At 37.9% G+C, this 25,312-nt stretch overlaps 4 protein-coding genes and 1 non-coding gene across 6 annotated transcripts; 2 read left to right on the top strand and 3 right to left on the bottom strand.

Moving 5' to 3' along the window:
- The first annotated feature begins 1,208 nt into the window (after nucleotides 1-1,208).
- On the top strand, nucleotides 1,209-5,420 carry LOC107788858 (uncharacterized). The gene is made up of 2 exons (XM_016610588.2): nucleotides 1,209-1,825; nucleotides 4,799-5,420. Exons 1-2 carry the CDS (start codon nucleotides 1,546-1,548, stop codon nucleotides 5,167-5,169), a joined length of 651 nt encoding a protein of 216 aa, XP_016466074.1. The 5' UTR covers nucleotides 1,209-1,545; the 3' UTR covers nucleotides 5,170-5,420.
- Nucleotides 5,421-6,443: 1,023 nt separating this feature from the next.
- On the bottom strand, nucleotides 6,444-9,954 carry LOC107788861 (putative pentatricopeptide repeat-containing protein At3g25060, mitochondrial). The gene has a single exon (XM_075243257.1). It carries the CDS (start codon nucleotides 9,605-9,607, stop codon nucleotides 7,571-7,573), a length of 2,037 nt encoding a protein of 678 aa, XP_075099358.1. The 5' UTR covers nucleotides 9,608-9,954; the 3' UTR covers nucleotides 6,444-7,570.
- A 64-nt stretch (nucleotides 9,955-10,018) lies between these two features.
- On the bottom strand, nucleotides 10,019-10,091 carry TRNAK-UUU (transfer RNA lysine (anticodon UUU)). The gene has a single exon. It is a non-coding gene; the product is annotated as a tRNA-Lys (tRNA).
- Nucleotides 10,092-10,140: 49 nt separating this feature from the next.
- Nucleotides 10,141-16,237, top strand: LOC107788859 (uncharacterized). Of its 2 annotated transcripts, XM_075243258.1 has the most exons (13): nucleotides 10,142-10,365; nucleotides 10,464-11,136; nucleotides 11,553-11,637; nucleotides 11,733-11,822; nucleotides 11,950-12,023; nucleotides 12,459-12,543; nucleotides 12,627-12,716; nucleotides 13,502-13,632; nucleotides 14,242-14,323; nucleotides 14,390-14,437; nucleotides 14,695-14,767; nucleotides 14,864-14,967; nucleotides 15,740-16,237. In XM_075243258.1, the coding sequence occupies exons 1-13, from the start codon at nucleotides 10,176-10,178 to the stop codon at nucleotides 15,848-15,850; spliced, it is 1,836 nt and encodes a 611-aa protein (XP_075099359.1). In that variant the 5' UTR covers nucleotides 10,142-10,175; the 3' UTR covers nucleotides 15,851-16,237. The 2 variants fall into 2 exon arrangements, with proteins under 2 accessions (XP_016466076.2, XP_075099359.1); XM_016610590.2 differs by lacking the exons at nucleotides 14,695-14,767; nucleotides 14,864-14,967 and having other exon boundaries at nucleotides 10,141-10,365; nucleotides 15,740-15,990.
- A 253-nt stretch (nucleotides 16,238-16,490) lies between these two features.
- Nucleotides 16,491-24,247, bottom strand: LOC107788860 (uncharacterized). Its single transcript, XM_016610591.2, has 6 exons — nucleotides 23,902-24,247; nucleotides 22,302-22,366; nucleotides 21,909-22,195; nucleotides 18,130-18,201; nucleotides 17,980-18,042; nucleotides 16,491-16,915 (listed from the first exon to the last, which is right to left on the bottom strand). The coding sequence occupies exons 1-6, from the start codon at nucleotides 24,006-24,008 to the stop codon at nucleotides 16,871-16,873; spliced, it is 639 nt and encodes a 212-aa protein (XP_016466077.1). The 5' UTR covers nucleotides 24,009-24,247; the 3' UTR covers nucleotides 16,491-16,870.
- Nucleotides 24,248-25,312: the final 1,065 nt, after the last annotated feature.

Genomic DNA, 25,312 nt, shown 5'->3' with positions numbered 1-25,312 from the left:
GGATAAGTTCATAGTCAGGCTTGTATGTTCTTTAAAGTTTATTTTGTAATCTTATTTCTATTCTTGTTTATTTCATATTTCTGGATAAATTAATTCACGTATCTATAAATTATGTTACAAATTTAATTATACTGTTTTACGGAAAAACACCTATGACTATTTATAAGTCTGACTTAGCAATATACCAAATCTTTTAACTTCCCTAGTTAAAGAAGTAATATCAACAAACAACACGATTTAACTCAAATAATTCCTCAAGTTTTAGAGTAAGTCTTACTTTTGTTCTTTCTTATGTTACCTTAAGCATATACTATAAGTGCTAGCCATTGCTTTTATTCAAGCTAGGTTTCATCTAATGAGTTACTTATTAGTACATTTTGCTATCACAGTATATCTAATAATTCATGTAGTTTACTTTTACACCCTATTCGAGAAAAGAAAAACTAGGCATTTATTCTTTTGCATCCAAAAAACCTTCCCATTTCCTTAGGGGAAATATGTTTCCTATAAAAACCTAACACAACAACCATAACAACTTGCCTCAGTTATAATATAATTACGCTTGGCTACATGAATCAGTTATGTTTAATTTTGGCATGTTTCATTCCACCACTCAATCATTTATCTTTTACTACACATTAGGAAATTTAAATCCGTCACTCATTTTGCTAAAATAGTGATTTTCTAAATCCATCACATATTCCTACGTTCTCAACTTCTCACATAATTTCTAAGCAAATTTTAGGTTTTAAATACTTTCAATCGTAGCTCTACCTTTTAATTCTGATTTTTATCTAAACATTTATGCAAAAATTTACTCTTTAAAATCCAAAGCAGTAAAAAACCAATAATAACAATAATTAAAAAAACAGTCAAATTAAGTGGGGGATGTATAAGCAATATTCAAAATCACGAGGGCTTATTTGCAATTTGTACAGAATAACTCAATGTACGTGATGACAGAGGGCAGATTCAGCAACAAGTACACATGAAGACCGAAGCGCAATCGTCCTTCCAACTCCCGTAAACCCATTTCTAATGTCGGAACAGATACACTAATATTAGCAAAATAACATTAATAATTTACCTTTTTAAATTTTTTTTCTTTCTTTTTTCCCACCTTTTTTCTCCCTCCTATTCCTTTTCCCAAGGTAGAGTGAAAACCTCATCCCACTAATCCCCAAAAAACCCAACACACCATTTGCTTAGAGAAAGCAAAAGGTGAAAGTAGAACTAAAATGGGTTTTGCTTAAATATCTTTTTTCTATTAGCTGAAGACTACAATTCCATAGATCTGCAGCTCAAAACCCTTAACATTTTCTACTAAAGTCACTAGCTTTATAGGGTTTGGTTCTTCCTTCTACAGTTCTTTATAAATGGGTTCTAAAAAAATTCGTTTTTTATTATTAGGCATCTTTCACTTGTAGTTTTGTTTAATGATTTGGTTTTTTTGAAGAAATTTCGTATTTTTCAAAGTGGGGTTTTAGTTAAAGGAAGTTTGAAGCTTCAAAAAAGGTGATTTTTTTTATAAAAAAAAGTGTAAAGATGATTCAATTGTTGTTTATGGTTCTATGTTTGGAGGGTATGGTGGCATTTCTTCTAATGGTGAAGATTGGGCCACTGAGGGAACTGGTGATGAAGTGTTTAGATCAGGTGAAGATGAGAAAGGGTACTGTCTTAACAATTGCTGGTACAATAGCAGCTATATTATTTTCCAACTTTATTAGTATTATCAAGATTCAGAACAAGGGAGCTAAGCTTGGTACTATGACACCAATGGATCAGGTTTTGTGGAGAACCAACTTGCTAGAGGCTACTCTCATGGGTATGATCCTAACCCTTTCCTTTTCTTCTATAAAATGCAAATAGTGAGTTCAATTCATTTGTTGTTGGTTTCTGATAATAAAACAACTCTACTTGTGAGAACTTAATGCTATTGTGGCATTGCAAATGAAGTGCAGATTCTTGGTTCAGTTGTTTTTGTTGATGATTGTATTCTGTTTTTTTTTTTTGGAGGGGGGGGGGGGGTATGCATTAGGATTTATTTTATGATTTTCCTTATTTGGTGGTTGTTACTTTTTGGTTTGAATGCGGATGAAGAGAATTAGCAGGCACATGTAACCAAGCCTTGCCTATTGCATTTTTTCATTTCAATTGTTAATAATTATGTTTGGTAGGATTTAGTAGATTTATTGGATGCCTTTTAATTTCTTAATTTATGTAGTCGTTTTTACCAAATTCTCATGCATGAAGGAAGCTTGTTCTCAAGCTTTTTTGATGAGTTAGTTGGAATTTGTGGGAACCGACCTTAATTTGAATTGTTCGTGCTACTAAAAGAAAACAAGATAGCAACTGGTCTGAAAGGATATGCTTTTAGAATTGATTTAATACCAGACTAATATGAGAAATCATCTTTGAGATGTGATGAGAAACAAGAAAATGAAGCAAAAGTTGATAGAAAAGCTAACTCTTTTAATTTTTTTCGGATTCATGCTGGGACGTTCGACTACGGAAGCCATTCACCTTGTAAGGAGGTTGGTGGAGCAATATAGGGAGAGGAAGAGAGACTTACATATGATAGTCATTGATCTAGAGAAAGCATATGACAAAGTCCCGAGGGATATTCTATGGAGATGTTTGGAGGTTAGGGGTGTTCCGTTGACTTACAGTTGGATGATTAAGGACATGTATGATGGAGCCAAGACACGAGTGAGGACAGTGGGGGGATTGAGACCACTTTCCAATTGTGATGGGGTTGCACCAGGGGTCGGCTCTTAGCCCATTCTTATTTGCCTTGCCGTTGGACACACTGACGTGCCACATTCAAGGAGAGGTGCCTTGGTGTATGTTATTTGCGGATGATATTGTTTTGATTGACGAGACGCGAGGCGGAGTTAATGCGAGACTGGAGGTTTGGAGATAGATCCTGGAGTTTAAAGGTTTCAAGTTGAGTAGGACCAAGACTGAGTACTTGAAGTGCAAGTTCGGTGACGAAACTGAGGGTGCAGACGTAGAAGTGGGGCTTGATACACAAGTCATCCATAAGCGAGCTATGGATGACTTGTGTTTATTATCCAAGGAAATTGAGAGATTGATGAGGATGTTACTCATTATATCGGAGTGGGGTGGATGAAATAGAGACTCGCATCCGGTATTTTATGTGATAAGAATTTGCCACCTAAACTTAAGGATAAGTTTTACAGAGTGGTTGTTAGACCTATCATGTTGTACAGAGCAGAGTATTGGCCAGTCAAGAACTCTCATGTTCAGAAGATGAAGGTAGCGAGAATAAGGATATTGAGATGGATGTGCGGACATACCAGGATTGATAAAATTAGAAATGACAATATTCGGGACAAGGTAGGAGTAGCCTTGGGGGAGGACAAGATGTGAGAAGCGAGGCTTAGGTAGTTTGGGCATGTGAAGAGGAGAAGCACAGATGCTCCAGTGAGGAGGTGTGAGAAGTTAGCCTTGGGTGGTCTTAAAAGGGGTAGAGGTAGGCCAAATAAGTGTTGGAGAGAGGTTATTAGGCAGGACTTGGCGTTGCTTTAGCTCACTAAGGACATGATCCTTGATAGAAAGGTGTGGAGGTCAAAGATTAGGGTAGAAGGTTAGTAGGTAGTCGAGTGTGTGTCTTCTCCATACCGGTAGTAGTAATTAGTCAGCCTTGTTTTTCGATTATTGACAGCCTTGATTACTACATATTTTCTTATTATATTGCTGATAATGCTTGTTATCTTGTTATGGTTACTGCTTGTTTCTTATTATCTTGTTGTTAGTATTGCTTGTTGTTACTGCTTTCTTTTTCTTCCCTTGAGCCGAGGGTCTATCGGAAACAGCCTCTCTTCCATAAAGGTAGGGGTAAGGTCTGCGTACACACTACCCCAGACCTTGCTCGTGGGATTATACTGGATTTTGTTGTTGTTGTTGGTTTGGTTTTGGGGGAAGAAGGGGAATTCTTCTCTCCTAGCTGTCAGAAGAAGTTTTATGCAGTTGACAAGCAGTGCACCGGTAATCCTGCTTCTTGATCTTAATTTAGGGATGATAGTGAGTCTAGCAAAGCAGCTGCTTTAATGTCAGCCATTCAAAAAGCTTTATTTTTGTTTTTGGTAATTAACGCTTTATTCTTTTTAGTCTAACAACATTCAAGTGTAAGAAAACAATTTTCTGAAACCTCTTGGGATATGGAGAGAGTAGGTTGTGTGGCAAACGTTTGACAGAGTCATTTCTCAACAATTGTTGTTGATATTCCATTGATGGTTCTGTTACTGTTTCGAAATGTTCCATCTTAGTAAAAGAAATGTTTGGAGTCACTCTCTGTACAGGTCGTTCCTTGATTCTTTCTTGAAGCTGTGTGGTATACTCCATTTGATATGACATGGTTATGGAGTAAGAATTCACAATGGATAGGTACAACATATATACATGTCAAGATTTACGGCTGATTGCTGCGAGTGAAGGATATGCCTGCCTACTTTTACAAGTGCTTAAATGTAGTACTTAAGTCTGATTCTGAAGTATTATGTCTTGAGATGGAGAAAGCATAAAAGCTGGTATCCTGCCTAGGCAGCAGTTAATCTGCAAACATACCTTTAGGTCTTTGCACCGATAAGCCTGAAGTTTAAATCTACTGCGGGATATTGACCGCTGAGAGAAAACCATTATAAATGGGTTAATTGTTCAGGTGGCTAAATTTAAGCATGCCGTTGAAATTTTGAATTGTGCGGCATCATATTTAGTTATTATTCAATTTCTTTTATGTTAATTTATCTGCACCTGAATGACATTTATCGCACAGGGTTTTCTCTGTTTCTTGGATTCTTAATTGATCGTATGCACCATTACCTTCGGAAACTGATTGTATTGCGCAATAATGCGGGATCGTCAAAGAAAGAATTTGAAAGTCTTGAGAAAGAAAAGCTGCAGTTTAAGGAGAAGGCAGATAAAGCTGCCGAGGAAATGAAACAGTCGCAGAAAGAAATCTCTAGTTTAACAGAGTCATTGAAGAAGGTCAAGTTGCAGTTGGAGCAGAAAAACAAACTTGTGGAAACTGCAGAAGCTCATGTTGCTGCCCTCCAAAAACAAGCTGCAGATCTACTTTTAGAATATGACCGTCTGTTAGAAGACAATCAAAATCTTCAGAATCAAGCTCATGGATATCGGAGTTGAGAAAATAGACAGAACCCATTGGTTCAAATTTTGAAACGTTTCTGATAACTGGCTGTGTTGAATGAACATTTTGTGCCTGTACGCCTTGACCCTTGTATTAGCAGAAGGGATTTTGGGAGTTGTTGTCAATCATTGAGAATCTTGTAGTATTGTTTTTCCGATATAGACATTGCTAAAATCCAGATGCCTTGCATCAGACTATTAAGATGTGTTATCTCTATTCTTAACTCAATTGAAAGTTCAATCTGAAAGATGTGAGCAAAAGCTTTCCATGAGTTTTGCTTAGAGTTTTAAACAACTTGAAACAAATGTAACCATATAATGTTAGTAGTTTGTAGGGCAACTACATGCTCAATTTTTCATACATATGCACAGTTTGAGACCCAAGGAATGAAGAAGCTTAGGCCAAAAGGCCCCAAAACCTTTTTTAAAAAAATGTCCTTTTAAAAGCAGCCAAACATAATTGGCTTACAGGGAAAAAATATAATTCCTCCAGCCAATAAATGGATGATTAAGTGTGTGTTTGGTATGAATTCCAATTTTTTCATGTTTGGTTGGCTTAAATGTTTTGGAAAATATTTTCCTTACCAACTCATTTTCCTCCAATTAGAGGAAAATGTTTTCCTTATCAAGAGAAGGAAAACATTTTCCAAAACACTTTTTCAACCTTCCCCACCTTCACCAACCCACCCTACCACATCTTTCCAAAAAAGACTTTTTTTCCAAATTTCAGTTTTTCTGTTACCGCCCACCCAACTACCCCTACTCCCCACCTCCCGCAAAAAAAAAAAAATACATTTTTTTTTTTTTTGCAATTTCAAATTTATTTTTTTTCGTTTTTCTGCACCCCCACCCCCACCCTGCAAAAAAAAAAAAATTTACCTTTTTTTGTAATTTCAAATTTTTGCTTTTTCCCTTTTTCTGCCCCCCTCCCCCCCCCCCCCCCCCCGGCCCCTGTCCCCCTCTCCCGAAAAAAATGTTTTTTAAATATATTTTCAGTTTTAATTTTTTTTATTTATCAGTTTAAAGGTTCAAAATTTTACAAGTTCCAAAGTTATGAGTTTGGAAGTTTACGAGTCTAGAAATTATAAAATTTATGGGTTCGAAATTCCACGGTTTCGAAAGTTTATGAAATTTGTGGATTCGGAAGGTTGTTGGTTTAAAAGTTTATGACTTCATGTTTATCATATCTAAATTATTTATGAATACTCTTGAGAAGTTATTTTCCTTAATTTGCGTACCAAACACCGGAAAATGAATAAGATTACTACTTGTTTTCCAAGAAAACATTTTCCATTATACCAAACAGACCCTAAAAAGCTATTAGAGGCTCATACTTAATCACAAGCTTAGTCATAGAAGTCTTTTGCTCTTCGTTGTGAACATCTGGGCTACTGAAAAACAATAGGCAGTTGCTCAGTTGCTTCTCAATTCATTTGAACCAGAATCCAGCAAAATGGGTTTGAAGAGATGAGAGAGCATCTAATTCGTTGTAAACAACCGCTTGCAAACAATTCTTTCTTTCCAAGCATACCAATTACTTCAAGAATTGGTTGTGAACTCTAGTTCTTGTTCCTCCACAAAATAAAAGTTATGCAAGGTGCCTTTAACTGAATTTTAGCTGCTGCTGCCAACTGAAAATAGAAAATTACCCACTCTTTCGTTGGAGGTCAAACTGCAAACTCCAGTTCATCTTTTAATCAAGCAGTGAATCAATCTGTCAACTCCGCAGAAATACAAAGCAATCTTTACAGTTGGCGAGCAATCAGACTTTAGAAACTATGCTAGTTATCCGCTGATGTTCCATGATAAAATCCATTTAATGCAGTCTATCTTTTGTTAGCCGCTGATGCTGATGCATTTTAATTTTCCATTTTGATACGGCTTGCATGAGAGTGAAATCAGCAGCTAAGTTAAGTCCTCAAGACACCACTCTGCCTTATGGAAGCTTGTTAAGCATTTGCTTCCCTCTCTCAGAAGAAGTGGAAGCAACTTATTTCCTGCTAGAAGTGGTTCCTCTGTTAGAATGTGATCGAAGCTATAGGATGTCCTGAAATCCCATTCAAATTCTTAATCTGACAAATAGTGGTCACTCAAGAGGTGCACGAACATCATGCAATGGATCAGTTTACTAACAAGAGATACTTTAGGAAGTAAGTCCAGACGACTCCTAATCTTTAATGCAGCTAAAAGATTTCCAGGTGTACGGTGAACAGGCGAGACAAGTATCCTGCTTCTCACAAGACGATAGCAGTCTATAAATTCTACAGATCATAACACAGCTATCAGGTGAAGGGCCTCTTATTGAAGGCCAAGGCAGCAACAAATAACTTTTCCCCATATATTAGTTTATATCCAGTAGTCACACAGCCTGAAATATCTTTGCGTGTCTAGACATGATTCACCAGTAATCACCGCAGGAGCATCTTCCATCCTTAAAGTGATGAAATCGTTTAACATCCCTTACAATAATCTCTCTTTTTACTATAACAGAGATAAACTTTGTTACTTCATGACAGTCACCACAGACCCTCAGGTTCTTTGTGATAAGCAACCTGGTTCCCGGTGCAGTGTTTAAGAGTCCAAAAGCAATGGCAAGTCTCTCACTATGATAACACAACACTTTCACTTTGGCCTCTTCTTCAAGATTCTGCAACACAAATTCAGTCTTTGGCACATAGCCCATAGCTTTCATCTCATTCTCCAGATTGCACAGAAGTCCAATTATTTGTTCATATTGAGGGTGACTTATATCACCCATAAGAAAAGCATGGAGTCTTCCATTTACCTCCACAGCACTGTAGCCAGGAACTTTTTTCATCCCTGCCTTTTTCATAACCTTCCTCACAGCAGCTGCTTTATCCCACATTTTTGCTGCCGCAAAGAAATTTGCTGCTAATACTAAAGTACCTATGTTCTCTGGAATTAATTCAAGTACCCTGTTTGCTGCCAATTCTCCAATCAAAAACTTCTTGTGCTTGTGGCAACCAGATAGAAGGGCAACCCAAACAGCAAGCCCAGGTTTCATTTCCATAGAAATGATGATATCTTTAGCTTCTTCAACTTCACCAGCTCGAGCCAATAGATCAACCAAACAAGCATAGTGCTTCTCAGAAGGTTTAATATTGTATTCATTGACCATGACATCAAACCAATGTCGTCCTTCCGCCACTAATCCCGAGTGACTCAAAGCTGAAAGAAGAGCAGCAAAAGTTGCATGATCTGGTTCTATCTTGTCCTTCATCTGCTGGAAAAGGGTAAGTGCCTCTCTTCCAAGCCCATGGATCCCATAGCACGCTATAATTGTATTCCAACATATCAAGTCCTTGGAACCGATGTGTTCATAAAGGGCACGGGCACAAGAAATGAGTCCACATTTAGCGTACATGTCAATAAAGGCTGTACTTAAAACTTGGTCCATAATGACTTTCCTAACTACATAACCATGAATTGACCTACCCAATTTTAAAGAGCCAATGTGAGAACATGCTAGAAGTGCACTTACAAGTGAAGCTACATCAGGTGTGAGTCCCAACAGTTGCATCTCTATCAACAGCTGAAGAGCATTAACAGCAAAGCCATTTTGAGCAAAGCCAGAAATCAAAGCACTCCAAGAAACAGTATTCTTACAGGGCATCTTTCGAAATACACGAGTAGCTAGATCCAACTCTCCATTCTTGGCATACATATCAACAAGGCTAGTCAGCATATTCACATCCATAGGAAGAGCTCTGCGGATCATATAACCATGAACTGACAAGCCCAATTTTGTGTCTGCAATATTAGCACATGCCTGCATCAAACCCAGCATAACAACACCATCACTTACCATGCCTTCCTTTTGCATCCTCCGATACAGATCCACGGCCTCTCTCCCTTTACCACTCTGTACAATACCCGTGATCATGGTAGTCCAACAAACAGTATCCCTCTTCTGCATCTTTTCAAATACAATTGCTGCTTTGTCCATCTTCCCACATTTAGCATACAAGTTCAAAATAGAGGACCCAACAAAGACATCATTTTCATACCCACACTCGACCACCTTTTCCCAAATCACTTCACCCTTCTCCAAATCCTGCAAAATCGCACATGCCTTAAGTGCCACGGTGAAAGTTGAACTATCAGGTTTGACGCCTTCAAAAACCATTTGTTTATAAGCATTTACGACCTCAACAGGGCACTCATTCCTCGAATAGGCAATTAACATCGCATTCCATGAATCTACTCTCCTCAGGGGAATTTTATCGAACACTTTGTGGGCAGATTCTAGATCACCCGCTCTACCATAGGACAATATTAATTGAGCTAAGGAGTTTCCACTGGTAAACAGCCCAGATGATACCATAACAGCATGGATTTGAGAAATCAATGCACTATGTCTGCATCCCAATAGGAGAGGTTTGAGGTCTTGTGGTGACAAGTTCTTTAAGCGCATTTATGCCCACTGGGAATCAGAAGTTCACCTCTTTAGTCCTTGTCTTTGTATAAGCATGTTGGAGGGAAACATACAACAACTGTGTCTCAGTCCCAAATTAGTTGGGAATGTTTTTTAGCCTATATACCTCGAAATTCTTTTAAAAGATTATATTTAAACCTTAACATCACAAATACTTCTGAAACTGCATGCGTTTTTCACATTTTAGTGATACTGAATGACGGATACTGCATCAAGAATCTTTATCCCAAATCTAAACACAAGACCTTTCTAAAAACCAGTTATTCTGTTCCAATATTAAATCTACTGATACAAGTGAAAGGAGAATCCAAATATGATTGTTTCCCAGTTCAGGAAACAAAAAGCGAAGCGAAAAAGATAAAAAGGTTGAAAATACAACAAGGGGTAAAACGCCGTCTGTGGGAATCGAACCCACGACCACATGGTTAAAAGCCATGCGCTCTACCAGCTGAGCTAAGACGGCACATTGATATGACAAGTACACCGTTTCTATACAAGTAATAATTAAAACCATTTTTCTTCTTCGCCGTATTTACACTGTGATGTGATGCCGGTGGAGGGAGCTACTAAGGATTCAACCATGGCGGAGATCTCCGAAGCACTAACTTCCTCCTCTGATCCACCTAACACTATGTCGGAAGAGGCATCAGATTTCGACCCTAAAACCATGCGTAAAACTAAGCCTGGATTGAAGCGTCTATTTCTCACTCTCACCGTCTTCTTCTCTTTCCTCATCGGTAACCCCAACACTCTTACATATCCTTTTTTGTTATATTTAAACTTCATTTTCAAAACTAGTAACAATTTCTTCTTCTATTTCTCATGTATAATACAGCTTTGCCTTTCTTACTTCAATCAATCGAAATTTATCGAGCGCCATTGCCATTTGAAGACATCGATTTACTATCATCAGCAATGGAGAAGAACCCATTGCAATATCCTTGCCAATTTCGAGCAGTTTTTATAAACTTCGATTATATTACTGATATAAATGAGCTAGGGCTTTTGATCAATTCTAATATGCAAAAGTTGACTTCGAAAGTTATTCCAGCTTGTGGCACGTGCGGAAACAATTATACCGTGGCAGTAACAGTTGATTCCAGTTCCAACTGTATTCATAGTGAAAGCGAAAATGTAGGTAAATGGCAATGCGGAGCGTTGAATGGATTTGATAAGCTGAACGATGACGAGGATTTTGATGAGTATTTGGAGTCTGTGTTGGATAGTAAGAATAGGAAACTTTATACGGTTGTGGTGGTGAAGAGGAATGCGGATGAGGAGGAGGGGAGAGTTGTTGTTGGAAAATATAGGCATGCTTGGATTGTAGGAAAAGATTCGGTGAAGAAAGCTGCTGAGAAGATGGCGGAGATTTTTGTCAAAGTGTTTGTGAATGGTGGGAAGGAAGAAGGATCAATTCGTGGGGAATTCATGCCAGTAGGTGCAGATGGCAAAGTCGTGCTTTCATTCAGTCTTTTGAATTCTGATCCGCATGATTGGGTTTATGACTGGTAATCTCCTTGCTCTCTCTTTTTTAGCTAGATCCTAATTTACTTATGACATTGTGTCTCATTGCCAGTAATTATTTTTCTTCGTGTCATTGTACAGCGTTTCTGTTCTATGAATTAAAATGTAGTGTGTATTGGTTAATGTGTTTGTACCCTACTTGGATAGCTAAAGTTCATATTTCACAAATGTATGTTTATCCTTGTTTGAACTAAAAGCCAATCAAATATATTAGTATCTCTTTACTCATCTAAAATCAAGGGCGGATCAGGATTTGAATTTTATGGGTTATAGATTCTAGGACAATGATCTCAAGTGCACAACTGGGTTCTGAATTTAATTTTTGTAGGCCAAAGCTATTGGGTCCTACCGAACCCATATCTTAAAGCCTACAGCATAAAATATTATCATCTATCTGCAGGGATTTTAAGGAGTTAGATGAGATTCTGCTGGCTCCTGTTGTCGATGCTTTAAGACCAGTGGCTGATATTAGTGTGGAAAGCCAGGTTAGCTGTCTGCCCTTTATATTCTTATATCACTAAAAGTCTGTCTTTCCTTTGGTTCCTTTGAACTTATACTTATTGAGCTCTTTTGTATGCAGGTTCTATATCATACTCCAAAGGCTTCATATTCGTATTGGGATGACAAGCAGGGTAGCTATATTTTCAGTACAAAAGATCTTCCTTTCTTTGTAAGTTAACGCAATTACTATGAATATGATATTCTTATTGATGGTCAGCATGATGGATTAACTGCACAAGAAAAAGGACAGAAATTCAAATATTATTCTAATTTGTATATTATCTGAGTTTTTGTAGGTAAATTCAAATGAATGGCACTTGGATACTTCAACAGCAGCTGGAGGGCGGTCAAAAGTCCTGCATTTTGTGCTGTATGCTTTTGATTTCATTACCCCTTTTTCTTAGTGGATATATCATTCAATGAATAACATGCAGGAGCTTTTGCACTGATATTAATATGCATGGACTGACATTATAGTATGTGGAATATCATTAGCATTTACTTGCTAAAGTATTTTCCCCCTTTTTTCAACGGAACTTGTTGACTTGAATAAACTTGTATAGGCAGAGAAACAGCACCGTCCTCTTCATCTGATAAATCTTTGAGGAAATTTTTCTGCCAAATCTTGTGCAACGCTACTGATTAAGGTCAAACTTCTTATATGTATGCTGAAAAAGAAGAAAATGAGATGCTTGAGCACTATGTATTGCAAAAACCAGTCACATTAACTGATTGTTCTTTCAAATTTAAGCTGGTTAAATTCAGCATTATGTAGTGACATTTTGGCTTGCTTTCTCAATGCCAGATATGTGCCATCTGCAAAAGAGTGCCCTCTAAAGTTGCAGTTTCCAAATGGAGAGATATCCATGACAAATGGCTTTATATCTCCAGTGAGTATCAAATTTATTGTAGACATGTTTAAGACTCTGTTAGCCATTTCATATATCATGCGGTCTAATACAGTCGATTCCAGATGTGGGGAGGTATTATTGTCTGGAATCCACCGGCCTGTTCAGAGAATTTACAAATTCAACATCTTCCCAAGCACAAAATTTCCTCTGAGGTAAGGAGCCTCTCTTTATGGTGTCTAACAGTTAAAAAGTCGAGAAGAACGAGCCTCATTGAGAAAGTTTGAGGATATACAGTTCCTTGACATGAGAATCTTTTACTTTGAATCTCCTTTTTTTGAGAAATAAGATAAACTTTCACGTGGAGATCTTTTTTGTTCATAAGTAAAGAGACCTTTTACTTTGAGGTCTTCTGCTTTTCACTTTCTGAAAAGGAAGAGGAGTGTTGCTATGCTTTACATATTTCTATGCATTCTTCACATGGATTTTAATTTGCTGTGATGTTACTTAAGTGTCTTCTGCATGCAATCATGTATTCTATTCCACTTTAAATCGTTGTTGTTTTGGCAACCTGAGCATGTAGGCATGTTGATGTAGCTTGCATAGGCATTTATGCATATGTTACATATTTGTGTTTGTCTACATGTGTGAATTTCACATGATATGTTTACCTGGATCATGAATCTAAAATGAGAAAGTGAGATATAGATAATTCTCATCAAATGATCAGTGGCAATGCCAATTTCTATAATGATGCTTCCCTATCTCATATTTCTTTCCTTTTGAGTTATTATTTTGTGTGTTTATCTGATATAAAAAGGATATACGGCAACTTTTTACATTCTATGGTGTAGTCTCTACTTGAACGGCCAAGAATGAAGCCCTTTACTTTTTGCAAGGGAAAGAAATAAAGAAAGCATTAGGATGCAATGTCCATGTCTTTGTTTCTTTTGGATGGTTTCTAACAACTTAAGACTGAGAAATGCATGTCCTGAAACAGGACTTGAAGAAGATATCTGAAGTTTTCATGGGACAGCTGCGCCAGCTATTTGGTCTAAAGTCTGAGAACCATTATGTTGGTGCATTTGCCACATCTGTGCTTTTAACCAGTGCAAAAGGCTTTGCAGAATGGTAAGATACTGATTAGGATGAAAAAGATGGAATGGAGGAAACAGCTTAAAGATATTGCATGCTTGATTAAAAAAAACTAAACCACTGATCTAAGTAGATACTCTATATGATAAGAAACATTTCCATTTTCATGTTCTATTGGATAGTAGTGTATCAAGTCGCAAAAGGAATCAGACTTTCCTCGTTTTGTCTCAGAATCTCGTAGTTGCATATTTTGGTTCTTAGAAATCATTCAGATATTGACCACTTGTATTTTCCTTTTTTTTTCTTTGCGAATGTCAGTATGTGTTTTATATAAATGTCTGTTGGCGAAACAATTGTTTGATTTCGATGATGACACTTTTAGTTTAACTTGCTTTTTATTTAGATGTACATATCCTGTGGGCATGTATTTGCAGGGGTTAATTACGGGTTCGGACGAACCCAATAGCTTTTTGCCTAGACATGATATTTGTATTAGAAAATCTATTAAATATGTATAAATACTTAATTGCGAACCCAGTAACTAACGAGCTATGAGTTTGGTTGCAAATTAGAACCCATAAACTTTAAATTTTGGTTCTGCCTCTGTGTATTTGACGATAAGTATTCTAAAAACTCTTGTTTTAGGGAGTTGGATGTGTTATCTAGGTATCACACATGCTTCAATCTTCTTCAGTGTGGCACCACCCTTGGATCTCTCTCTCGATTGGTAGGTCATCAGCGGCTAGTCTTTCTGCGTACTTTATACTTGGTGTTGACGATTTTCTCTTTCCAGGTTCAATCCCTTCCCAGGATGATCATCATGGATGAAATAGGGAAACAGGTTAGAGTTTCAATCCATGACTTTTTAGCAGCTTCATACTTTCAGTTGTAAATATCTAATTTCGAAATTTAAATGTAACTTCTTGTTTCCCATATGAAATATTTATTTGACCCCTAATTATTTATCTACTTTCTCCTGAGTTAATGAAACTAAAATGGATTTTCTTTTCCGAAGAAAAGATGTCTGCGATGTGTTGTGGATTTTGGTTTAACTTATTGGTGAATTATCAGCACTCACAATTCTGAGTAATTGAACAGGTAAAATATTCTCTTGAAGCTGCAAAATTATCCCTAAGCAATGTGTCTTTAGGATATTCTGATGCTTCTGCTGGTATGCTTCCTTCACCTTTGCATTAGTAATACAACATGACTTCAACTTGTAATTCTCTTTAAAAAAAAAAAAAAAAATTGTTCCCTTTATTATCAGTTTCCTCAAGAAAAGCAAGAGCCTTAGCAGAGGATGCCTTCTATCATCCATCAATGATGTCCGTGAGCTACTACTCATTTGAGCACTGTTTTGCTGTATATTCGGTATGCTTCATGACGCTGAAATATAATATAACTCAGCATTCATTTGCTTTTAGTAGGTTATACCTGTTAGCAAATAACTATACAACCCCACTTTCATTGGCTCAGTGTTCATCTTCAGCGGTTGTATTCGTCAACAATTAAATTATACAATTTAGTTGGACTTAAGTGCACATGAAGCAGACAATGCATCTGCATGTCTTCTGTTTTGATTATGTCAACGCTCAACACAACAAAGACAACCAACATATCACCACTCAATTGGCTATTTCTCATTGCAATTATTAAAAGCACGGCCCTTTCGGAAGTAACATTTAATGTGTGTTGACTGCTGAAGAGAGGGATGTGATAAGAAGGATTTTTTTATGTATCCTTGATCTGAAGAAATATTTCAGATCATGTCTATAATCTGTGAATGGCTTGTGAAAACATAGCTAGCCTCCATACTCTTTTAATTGAATATTAAAATTCTAACTTGCAGTTATCTTTAGACGCTCCATCTGCGTCAACATAGTGAAAAATCTGAAAAACTTAACTCTTATACACCTCCTGCAAGTCGATATCCTGGGAAGCATCATAAAAGTTGCTGTCTTTACTTGCTGTTTGCATTGATATAATTTCCAATGAGAAATGCTGCATCAGACTCATTTCTTTCTCTATTAAATAGTAATCGATAGCTTGCATTTTATTGCCATTCCATTATTTAGTCCAACAAGGAGATTAGTCTGGGTGGAGGAAATAAATGTTTATACTAGTGTTTTATTCTGTTCTGCAGCCATTCTTTCTGCCAGTTTCACTGCATGTGCTTCTTGCAGTCATTAGAGAATGGAAAAGATATAAAGTAGAAAACAGAAAGTACCTTGCATGGAAAGCCAAACTTGAATAGCATGTTGGAGTCACAGATCAACTTCAGCTGGCTTGCAGCCAAATCTTGAAGAACAGAAGAACAAAAACTGGTATGAAATGGACAAATGCAAAGTCCACATGAAAAAGGTTGAGGTTTGACTGGAAATGACTCCGATGGTAGTGTACAAGTTCTGGAGAAGTTTTGGATCCATAGTTGAGATAGGTACTACAGCCTGAAGATTTTGTACAAAAGGTTTCACAATGATGATATACAGTCACGGATATCTATTTTGGTGCTAGCTTAGCGCAATGTATTGCAGTGCAAAGTTTGCTATGTGCAGGATCATTTTTCATTGCTAAACTTGTATCTCCGAGATAAAACATCAGCTATCCACCTTCTCTGCCATCGTGATGGTGCAGAAAGAAATCATTCTGGCTTTATTTTTAGCGGTTAATAAGTGATTTTTTGCTATGAAAAGGAACAAGTATACCAATCCCCCCCTTTAATATTTTTAGGTCAGAGGGAAATTACAAGCGAAATGGAGCTTACACACTGTTCAGCATTGACAACGGCGAGCACAGATTAGAAATAAAATATAAGAGAATATTATGAGGGTACAGGTTGGAACTACAGTCGAACAAATTGACCTTTCCAGCGAGTAAAAAGGCAGACTTCACCGTTAATGAAGCATGGTATCTCCTTGATTTATCTTCATGAGAAGTGGACAAATATTAATAGTTGCAATGAATTGAAAGTATAGAGAATTAGATGCTGAACAAAGCAGCAAAATTTGGCATCCCAAATTAACATGACAAGCAACCAAAAAGCCATTAAATTATATGCCCGCCCTTAAGGGCTCAAGCCCATCATTAAATGTTGTAGCACTGATACACTGCGAGCTCTTGTTAACCACGCCGACTTGATAAAACCCAAAAATTAAAAGAAATAAATATCAGAAATAGACTTGTACAGATAAAACACAAGCCTGCTGACTTGTTGGATGGCAGACCAATGAATAAACCCAAGCCAAGCCAGCACGGAAGATGCAACCCAAAATTATCAGACTCTAGTCTCCAGTGCTAATATTATCTTCTTCCTCGGACCCTGAAACAACCAAAAGGGACAAAGCTTTCAATCAGCATGGAATAAATGACACTATGCTATCCTTTTTATTTCAGTAACATAGCTTCAACACTATCATTGTTCATTTGATTTCTCCTAAAGATGAAAAAAAAAAAAAGATCACTAAAGTAGCTTCAAAACAAAGAAATGAATGGTACAAATGGCTATAGAAGTTCTCGGCTGAAAGCCCAAGCTATCAGCACGTGGTCAGGGTTTACTTTGAAATTTGTATCCAAAGATGTGCTACTCAAGAATCCTTCGGCCGTAAGCCTCGGAAAAGTCTAATCTCTCGAATCAACGTGATTTCGGGACTGCCAAAACAAAAAAAACTTCCCTAGAAACATTTATAGAAAAATTTCTCTTATAACAAACAATGCCTGCTATAAGAAAATGGACCTTGAGACAAACTCAACCACAAAAGCCAGATTAGCAGGTTAGGATTGCCCAAGACCATATAAAGAGACATTGCCCAAGACCATATAAAGAGACAAATAATCCAAGCTCCCAACGATGTGAACTCAACACCCCTACAAGCCCAAGACTGGACATCTGGAGCGTGATTATTATAAGATGGGGTCCAACATCGGGTAAATCATGAATGGACCTTGGGTCTAACTCAACCCCTAAATCTAGCACATGAGATGAGGATTGTCCAAGACCATATAAGAAGACGCAATTCTTAATTCCCAATTGATGTGGGACTCAACACCCCGCACGCCCAGGACTGGACATTTGGAGAGTGGACAAAACAAGATGGGCGCCCAACATAGGTAAAAAATGAATTGGGTTGAACCTGGACTTTGAAATCATGTTAAGAAAATGGGCATTGGGCCTAACTCAACCCAAAAGCTAGCTCAAGAGATGAGTATTGCCCAAGACCATATACGAAGACAAATGATCCACACGTGAGACTCAACACCTACTAATTTGATGCTTTTCCATTATGATTTCTCTTCCCATTCATAAGCAAAAAATAACTAAGAAGAAAATGAAAAACAGGAAGTCGCAATTTCAAAAGAATTCTCATACAAAATCACGATACTTACCATTGGTATTCCCATAGCTTTAAGATCTTCATCTGTCATGTGCACAAGAGCAGCCATATCAACCTGCAGGAAAAACACAGGGAGAAGGTAATTTTTTGCAGCACTTAAAAACTAAATTAAAAAGGGAACGAGCAGCAATAATTTACATACTTCTTCAGCTTGAAATGTAATTGCATACTTCTCAAGACCCAATGATTGTAGAAAACTATCCACTGATTCCACCTGCACCAAATGTACAAATCGAAATATAAGAGCAGCCCCACATAGTGTACTCTAGAGCAGCGCACAAGCATACTTACGTAAATTTCAATCTTTTTAGTGTATTATGTGATAGCTGATAAAATCAAGGAAATGAACCAAAGTCATGAGATAAGTAGAATGAATATCGAGAACCACAGTCCGTGATTATACAGTAGGAAAAAAAAGCAAAGCAGAGGGTCTAATTGTACATGCACAATTGAGGAAGCTTAATAAATAAGGATCAAATGCAATATACTCACCACAAAAGACGTCATTTAGGAAGAATAAGGTAATAATGACAATGCGGCGAAACGTGTTAAAGTGTGTTGTAAGACATACTTGAATGGTAAGACTAGAAAGAAACATAAGATCTCTATGATGTCTTTTAGGTAACAGTAAGATTAGGCAAAGACCAAGTTTAGAACTGACATGAATAGTCACTACAGCAGGTTTTAGTTCCATTACTACTTTTTACTGTAAACCAACATAGATGACAGTGGAGATGTCAAATCCGAGCACGAAAGTTGTTGGATTTGCCTAGACCGTGAAATTCACAAAGTAGTCAAGGATAAAACTTTGGACATGGGTGCAGAGGTATGGTGCATGCCACAATGTTGTTAAAAGCCCGGTGGAGGAAACTTAAACCTTGAAGGTAAGTGCAATGTAGGTTGAGCACTTCGTCATTAGACAATGGTTTTATGTGCGCCCAGATGCCCACTTGACAAGTATAATTAGCTAAGCACTCAAGGGTGTGCCAAGCGATCAATGAAATGAGTCAAAAAAAGTTACGCGATTTGCCTAAGCCTTGGTCAACAGAAGAATTATCCTGGCACCTATGCTGAAGGAAGGTAACCGATATCGGGTAGAATAGTAGAAGTGCATGCAGGCTGATCCAGAAAAAAATTGAATATAACGGGCAAGACAATAACTTTGCATTAAAATAAAAGATTTATATTATTCTTCGACAAGATTGACATGATTTTTATTTCGACTCTTTCATTTCATTGCGGACTTTTCAATTTCACCGCACCTAATAGTTGTTTGTAGTCAAGGATAGAACATTGGACAATGGACACCAGGATACACTGTATGGCTTCCTTTCAAACGCCATGAGATACAAATGTACTAGGCCAATCTAGGGCGTCAAATGGGCTGGTTGGGCTGAATTTGAGAGAGTCAAAATGGGTTTGAATCAATAAATCGGACCTGTTACTTGGCGTGAGATTAGCTGGGTCAAGATGCGCTTAACAATGATTTGTCGTAGCCCAACTTGCCTAACTCTAACCTAGTTTTGATTTCTTTATTTATTTTCTTATCATTTGATTAATTACCAAACAAGACTAATAAAACTTTATACGGCTATATCTAACAAGAGAAAATTTTCTATTTAAATATTTTGACTAGTTCTCCAATGGGTCAATTTGGGCTACATGTTTAACTTGGGTTGTAACCAAATTGACCGGCCCATGAAAAGAGTAATATAAATTGACCTAGGGGAGGCAAAATTAGCCCATGAAAAATGTACAACGCAACCCATGAAAATATATACAGCCCAACCCATCCAAATTTGGGCGGGTTTATACTTTCATGGGCTAATTTTGCCACCCCTAGGTCAATCCTCATATTGCCAGTTTCACATTATGATAGGTTTTTCTTTCTTTTGTTTTATTTTTTTTCACTTCATAAAAGTACTAGGTCAATCCCTAGCTTGAGGATGCCACCTGCATCAACCCACCTTTGCCATAAACCATAGTGTTAAAAGCATAGACCCCTGATTTTTTTATTTTTTTTGGGAAATGTTAAGCAAATATTTATATTGAGTGATAAACTTACCAAGATAGTGCTGGATGTTGTATTTGTGGTACTTGCACAAACTGAGTTACACCTCTAATCGGTGAGGACACTGAGAAAATCTACAAGTCTATTTACATCAAAAACATCCTGCATCTTACACCAAAAATCCAAAAGAGAAATACTATTGTATTTCAGCCTGAGTATGTCCTCTTTCTTGCTTCAAAACATTTTCAGTTTCTTTGTCTCCAAACTATCCCATATGCACCCACCATACGCAAGCTGGTTTCTTCTCTCTTTCCTTTCCCTCCACATAGGGGCTTGATTCTAGAGAAGCACAACTCTTTTTTGGCGCTCCAGCCTGATATCAATCCTAATCTAGCGGCCAGGATTTCCACTCATGTATAAAGCATAAAGTTTCCTTAATCCTTACTTGTGGCCTATATGTCTATCTTCAAAAAATTAAATGCCTATGCTTTTGAAGTATCGAAGTAAGAAGTTTGCCTACCTCTCTTTCAACCATCAATCCCTAAGCAGATGTTGAAGAGCATGTAACTTTCATTGTGGTAAACACTCTATAAACACTACAAAGTTGAGGCAAGGTAGCATGTGGATAAGCATATATCATCCACAGGCTTCAAGGCACTACTTAAAGGATCTTACCTTATGTCGACCAAGCATATTCCCGTATTCATCCATATTACCAAGAAACTTCCCGGCTTCCATTCGATTGGCTGGTTGGAGTAAGGATAGCTCACTATAAAAGGATCAGCCAGCACAAAGGAAGAGATGTCCCAGGTGATTGATATTCAGTATTGTTGTTGATTTTCCCCATGCATATGTTGCAGGGACACAGTTACTCCAGCAGCATTTTAGAGTCCAGTGAGCAGAACCGCGTCCTACCCACAGCATATGCATACACAACAAAATCAAAGACGTATGCCCAGAAAAGCTCCTTTTATCAAACTGGAATAACGAAATTTCTATACAGGTGCTTAAGGCAATAGAGACCAACCATAAGAAGCACTTGGAAAAAGAATTTCTCAACATTCACAGAACTCAACCCTGGAAATATACAACCAGTAGGTATCAATCTTCCAAGCAACTGTGCACATAACCTTATCCGATCCTTAGTAGTTTTTCTTTTTAAGGATGAACCCAGTTCAGAGGCAAAGATGTTTGCTTCTGAGAGTTTCTTCACTGGTTGGATTCTATAACCCAGAAACATTTAACTAGCCGCAGGGAAGTGGACATAGCTATGAGCGATACCAAATAAATAGAATATGAAATGAACTTAGAAAGCCCGAACTGAGCCTGGCGGGGGAATGCTTACCGGTACCGAAGCCATTCCGCTTGTCCCTCTTTCCTTTTGAGGAGGGACTTGTCTTCACTCGCCTTGAAGAAAGCGAGTTTGCGGTTATGCAGACGATAACCGGCTTATACAAAGGTTTGTTTCTTGGAATTTTCTTCTGTCAAAATCTTTTGGGAGGCCTTCGCGGTACAAATAAAAGAAGGTTTATATTGGACTTGTATCACATTGTTCAGTATCCTAGTACTATAATCCTACTGGCATAATACTGTTTCAAGCAAGAAACTGACCCAACAAACATTAAAAAAAAACAGCACCAGCAGCAATTTAAGGAGCTAATAGCTAATATCTAAAGAACTGAAAGTAAGGAAGATGGTAACATTTAAAGCATGCCACATGTTATTATCATCTAGAGCACTCTATTACCCTTCTGTGTGGGAGGTTTCCAGTAGTTTATCTCCATTTTCTACTGATGCTCAGGGTGTGCAATTTCAGGTTTTATTGGCAACATCACGATATTTGATAAAGAAGTAAAACTATTGAAAAGGAGCTCATTGATGAAACTAATCTGCGCAAGGGATATTCTTGCCTTTTGTTGGGACTTCTTCTTTGAAACTGTACTGGCAACTTTTTTTGTCTCCACGGCCGGAGCTTCATCTATGACACTTCTCCTGACAGTTTTGCTTATCTCAGGAGCCACTTTCAGCTTTGCTTTGGGGGGAACATTTTCAACTGTTTGCGAGTATACAGTACCAGAGAGCTTTTCACGCAGATCCCTCATACCTCCAGAGACGGAACCCTTAACACTTTGAGTAGCCTGTTGGATACTTTTCTTTTGGAGTTTTAGACGAAGATCCTTGGTACCAATTTGCTGGCCTATGAAAGCCCATAAAAGATATAATAAATATTAGTGGAGCAATCACATGTATATCGCCTAATGAATAAGCAATATCTAAACTAATGGTATCTAACAACGCCATACTTGATCCCGGAACTTCATCAGGCTCGTAAAGATCATGCTCCCATTTGTCATCCTCTTCTCTGTGCCTGCAAAATAGATAACAATAATTGAACCAGAAGATTAATAGGATTCCACCAAGTGAAGCTTAAAGGTGCAAAGATAAGTATGATTAATCTCATATACTTTTTTTATCACCACTAGTACTTATAAATAATCAGTGTTGTCAAAGGCGAAAGGCTCTGAAAAGCGCTCAAGGTTTGTTGGGGCTTTCAGCACAAAGTGCAATTTAAGTGTGACTTCATTAAAAAAAGGTCCAATGAAGGAAAAAAATAAAAATATATATATGTAGATTAAAAAAAAAAAAGCAATAAAGTCATTTATGATGTTTTTCTTAACAACTAATACACTTATTTGCCGATTATATTTATTGTTTAGTACCACTCAATTCAAGATAGAATTCATTCACAATGAGTCTGCACACCTTATTGTTTTGCCTACATTGAAGCGCAACTTAAGCGAGGCGAAACACCCTCCCCGAGCTTTTTTGAGCTTCAAGGCTTAAGCACCCTTGAATGAGCCTTTGACAAGATGGTAAATAGTAATTTTTGCCAATTTTGTTCAATCCTCATTCAAAGAATACAAGAAGGGTTGAAGGGATTGATTTCACGAGGGGAAAGACCCATTCTTTATAGCCATCACGAAAGCTCCCAGAGAGAAACAGGTCTTTGTTGCTTGACTGCGTGAACCAAGTCCAGGTCTTTCATTTGTTCAATCCTCACTCAAAGAATACAAGAAGGGTTGGAGGGATTGATCCCAATAGCCATTCACGAGGGGAAAGATTTATAGCCATCACGAAAGTTCCCGAAGAGAAAAAGGCCTTTGCTGTTTGACTGCGTGAACCAAGTTCAAGTCTTTCATTTGGCATTTTTCCAAATCCTAATCATTAGATTGGCTAGTCCTTTTATGCATTTGAACGCCAAGCAGATAGTCCAATACTCCAATCTACAATGGCCTAGAGCCCCAAAAGACATTTATTTGGTTTCGAAATTGCAAGAGACAGTATGCAACAACAAGGAGAAAGGCAACAACACACTATCCAAGAAGAAAAATAACCATTACGAGGGAAGGATGCTCTCAATACCTCTGTTTAACAGGTGGTATGAGTTGCTACAAGTACTCAACTGGCTTGACCACGTACAATTAAATGAATTGCACCCAAAGGAATTTGAATCGTAATAAAAAGTGAGCCAATATAAGTTTAAACTGCTAGTATATATAGCAAAAAAAGGGGGAAAACTTTAAAACTGCTAGTATATATAGCAAAAAAAGGGGGGAAACTTTAGAACTGCTATTACACGCATCTCAGATAGTACTATAATAACCAAGACAGCATTCTTTGCCCTAAGCAGATGCGGGATTTTGGTCTTCTTGATACCAATCCTCTACTGGATTGAAGAAAAAACCAAACTTAAATGAATAAATAATACATCTAACACAAATGCATATTCACAATGTACAAAGATAGAAGTAGTACAGGAAGAAAAATGAAAAATCATAAAAATCTGAAGCCAAAAGAAGTGAATGATAAGTGCAAGTAGAAAAGGCGAGAAAAAGCTAACACCTCTTGCCAGCTATTTGTCTCCGGCGAGAAAAATCATCAGCACTGTTGCCGTTAAGCCTATCCCTTATCGACCTCTTTGTTACTGCCTCCACCCGATCAGAGTACATTGTACGTGTGCTCCCAATGGGCCCCGGCACTCGATTCTTAGCACCGAACCCTAACCCTAACCCTAATTATACTTCACTAACAGGCACGAATTGGATGAATTTGAGAACTGGAAATAGAGAGGGCAGGGATTTGGGAGAACTGATTCACGAGTGAGCTTTTGGCAGATATTATTCTGCGTTGCTAATAATAATAATCGAATGAACCGCGATGTACCCTACTATGGGATACAGATTCGGGTTATTGGGCAATGAACGGGTTAAAACTTAGTTAAATGGATAATTCAGGGTTTGATCAACAACAACAACAACCCATTATAATCCCACAAGTGGGGTCTGGGAGGGTAATATGTACGCAGACCTTACCCCTACCCGAAGGGTAGAGAAGCTGTTTCCAGGAGACCCTCGGCTCAAAAAAAAAAAAAAGACGATATATTAGTACCATAAAAATGCATAATAAAATAATAGCTTTATAAGAGATATGAAATACAGAATACGAAATACGAAATAGATGGCTGGTATAGTAAAAACTAGCAGGTAAAGCCCTGCATCAATAGACGACCAATGACATTCTTAGTCTAACTCCTAACTGGCTAGTCTCACTCTATTGTGCTGTAGAAATATTCACAACTTTCCCCTAACCTACAACCTTAATGCTCGACCTCCATAATTCCTTGTCAAAGGTCATGTCCTCAGTAATCCTAAGTCGCGCCATGTCCTGTCTGATCACCTCTCCCCAATACTTCTTAGGTCGCCCTCTACCTCTCCGCGTGCTCACTACAGCCAGTCGCTCACACCTCCTCACCGGTGCATCAGTGCTCCTCCTCTGAATGTGCCCGAACCATCTGAGTCTTACTTCCCGCATCTTGTCCTCCATGGGGGCCACGCCCACCTTCTCTCGAATATCTTCATTCCTAATCTTATCCATCCTTGTATGCCGGCACATCCACTTCAACATCCTCATCTCTGCTACTTTCATCTTCTGGATGTGTGAGTTCTTTACCGGCCAACATTAAGTTCCATATAACATGGCAGGCCTAACCACTGCTCTATAAAACTTACCTTTTAGTAACGGTGACACTTTCTTGTCACACAAGACTCCCGACGCTAACCTCCACTTCATCCACCCCACCCCTATACGGTATGTGACATCCTCGTCAATCTCTCCGATCCCCTGAATAACCGATCCAAGGTACTTGAAACTACCCCTCTTGGGAATGACTTGAGAGTCAAGCCTCACTTCAACTCCCGCTTCCGTCGGCTCAACCCCAAATTTGCACTCGAGGTATTCCGTCTTCGTCCTGCTC

Source organism: Nicotiana tabacum, chromosome 22, assembly GCF_000715075.1.
Source record: "Nicotiana tabacum cultivar K326 chromosome 22, ASM71507v2, whole genome shotgun sequence".
NCBI classification, from domain to species: Eukaryota; Viridiplantae; Streptophyta; class Magnoliopsida; order Solanales; family Solanaceae; genus Nicotiana; species Nicotiana tabacum.
The sequence above is the reverse complement of the archived record's forward strand: the minus strand, read 5'-3'. Positions and strand labels throughout refer to the sequence as shown.

Excerpts from the sequence above, each read along its gene's own strand:
- LOC107788858 (XM_016610588.2), top strand. The coding sequence starts at position 1,546 with ATGATTCAATTGTTGTTTATGGTTCTATGTTTGGAGGGTATGGTGGCA. Across the intron at positions 1,826-4,798 it reads GCTAGAGGCTACTCTCATGG|GGTTTTCTCTGTTTCTTGGA; the intron begins GTATGATCCTAA and ends TTTATCGCACAG.
- LOC107788860 (XM_016610591.2), bottom strand. The coding sequence starts at position 24,008 with ATGTACTCTGATCGGGTGGAGGCAGTAACAAAGAGGTCGATAAGGGAT. Across the intron at positions 22,367-23,901 it reads AGACAAATAGCTGGCAAGAG|GCACAGAGAAGAGGATGACA; the intron begins GTGTTAGCTTTT and ends TCTATTTTGCAG. Across the intron at positions 22,196-22,301 it reads TGATGAAGTTCCGGGATCAA|GCCAGCAAATTGGTACCAAG; the intron begins GTATGGCGTTGT and ends GGGCTTTCATAG.
- LOC107788859 (XM_075243258.1), top strand. The coding sequence starts at position 10,176 with ATGCCGGTGGAGGGAGCTACTAAGGATTCAACCATGGCGGAGATCTCC. Across the intron at positions 11,823-11,949 it reads CAAAAGATCTTCCTTTCTTT|GTAAATTCAAATGAATGGCA; the intron begins GTAAGTTAACGC and ends GAGTTTTTGTAG. Across the intron at positions 12,544-12,626 it reads CAAATGGCTTTATATCTCCA|ATGTGGGGAGGTATTATTGT; the intron begins GTGAGTATCAAA and ends AGTCGATTCCAG.
- LOC107788861 (XM_075243257.1), bottom strand. The coding sequence starts at position 9,607 with ATGCGCTTAAAGAACTTGTCACCACAAGACCTCAAACCTCTCCTATTG.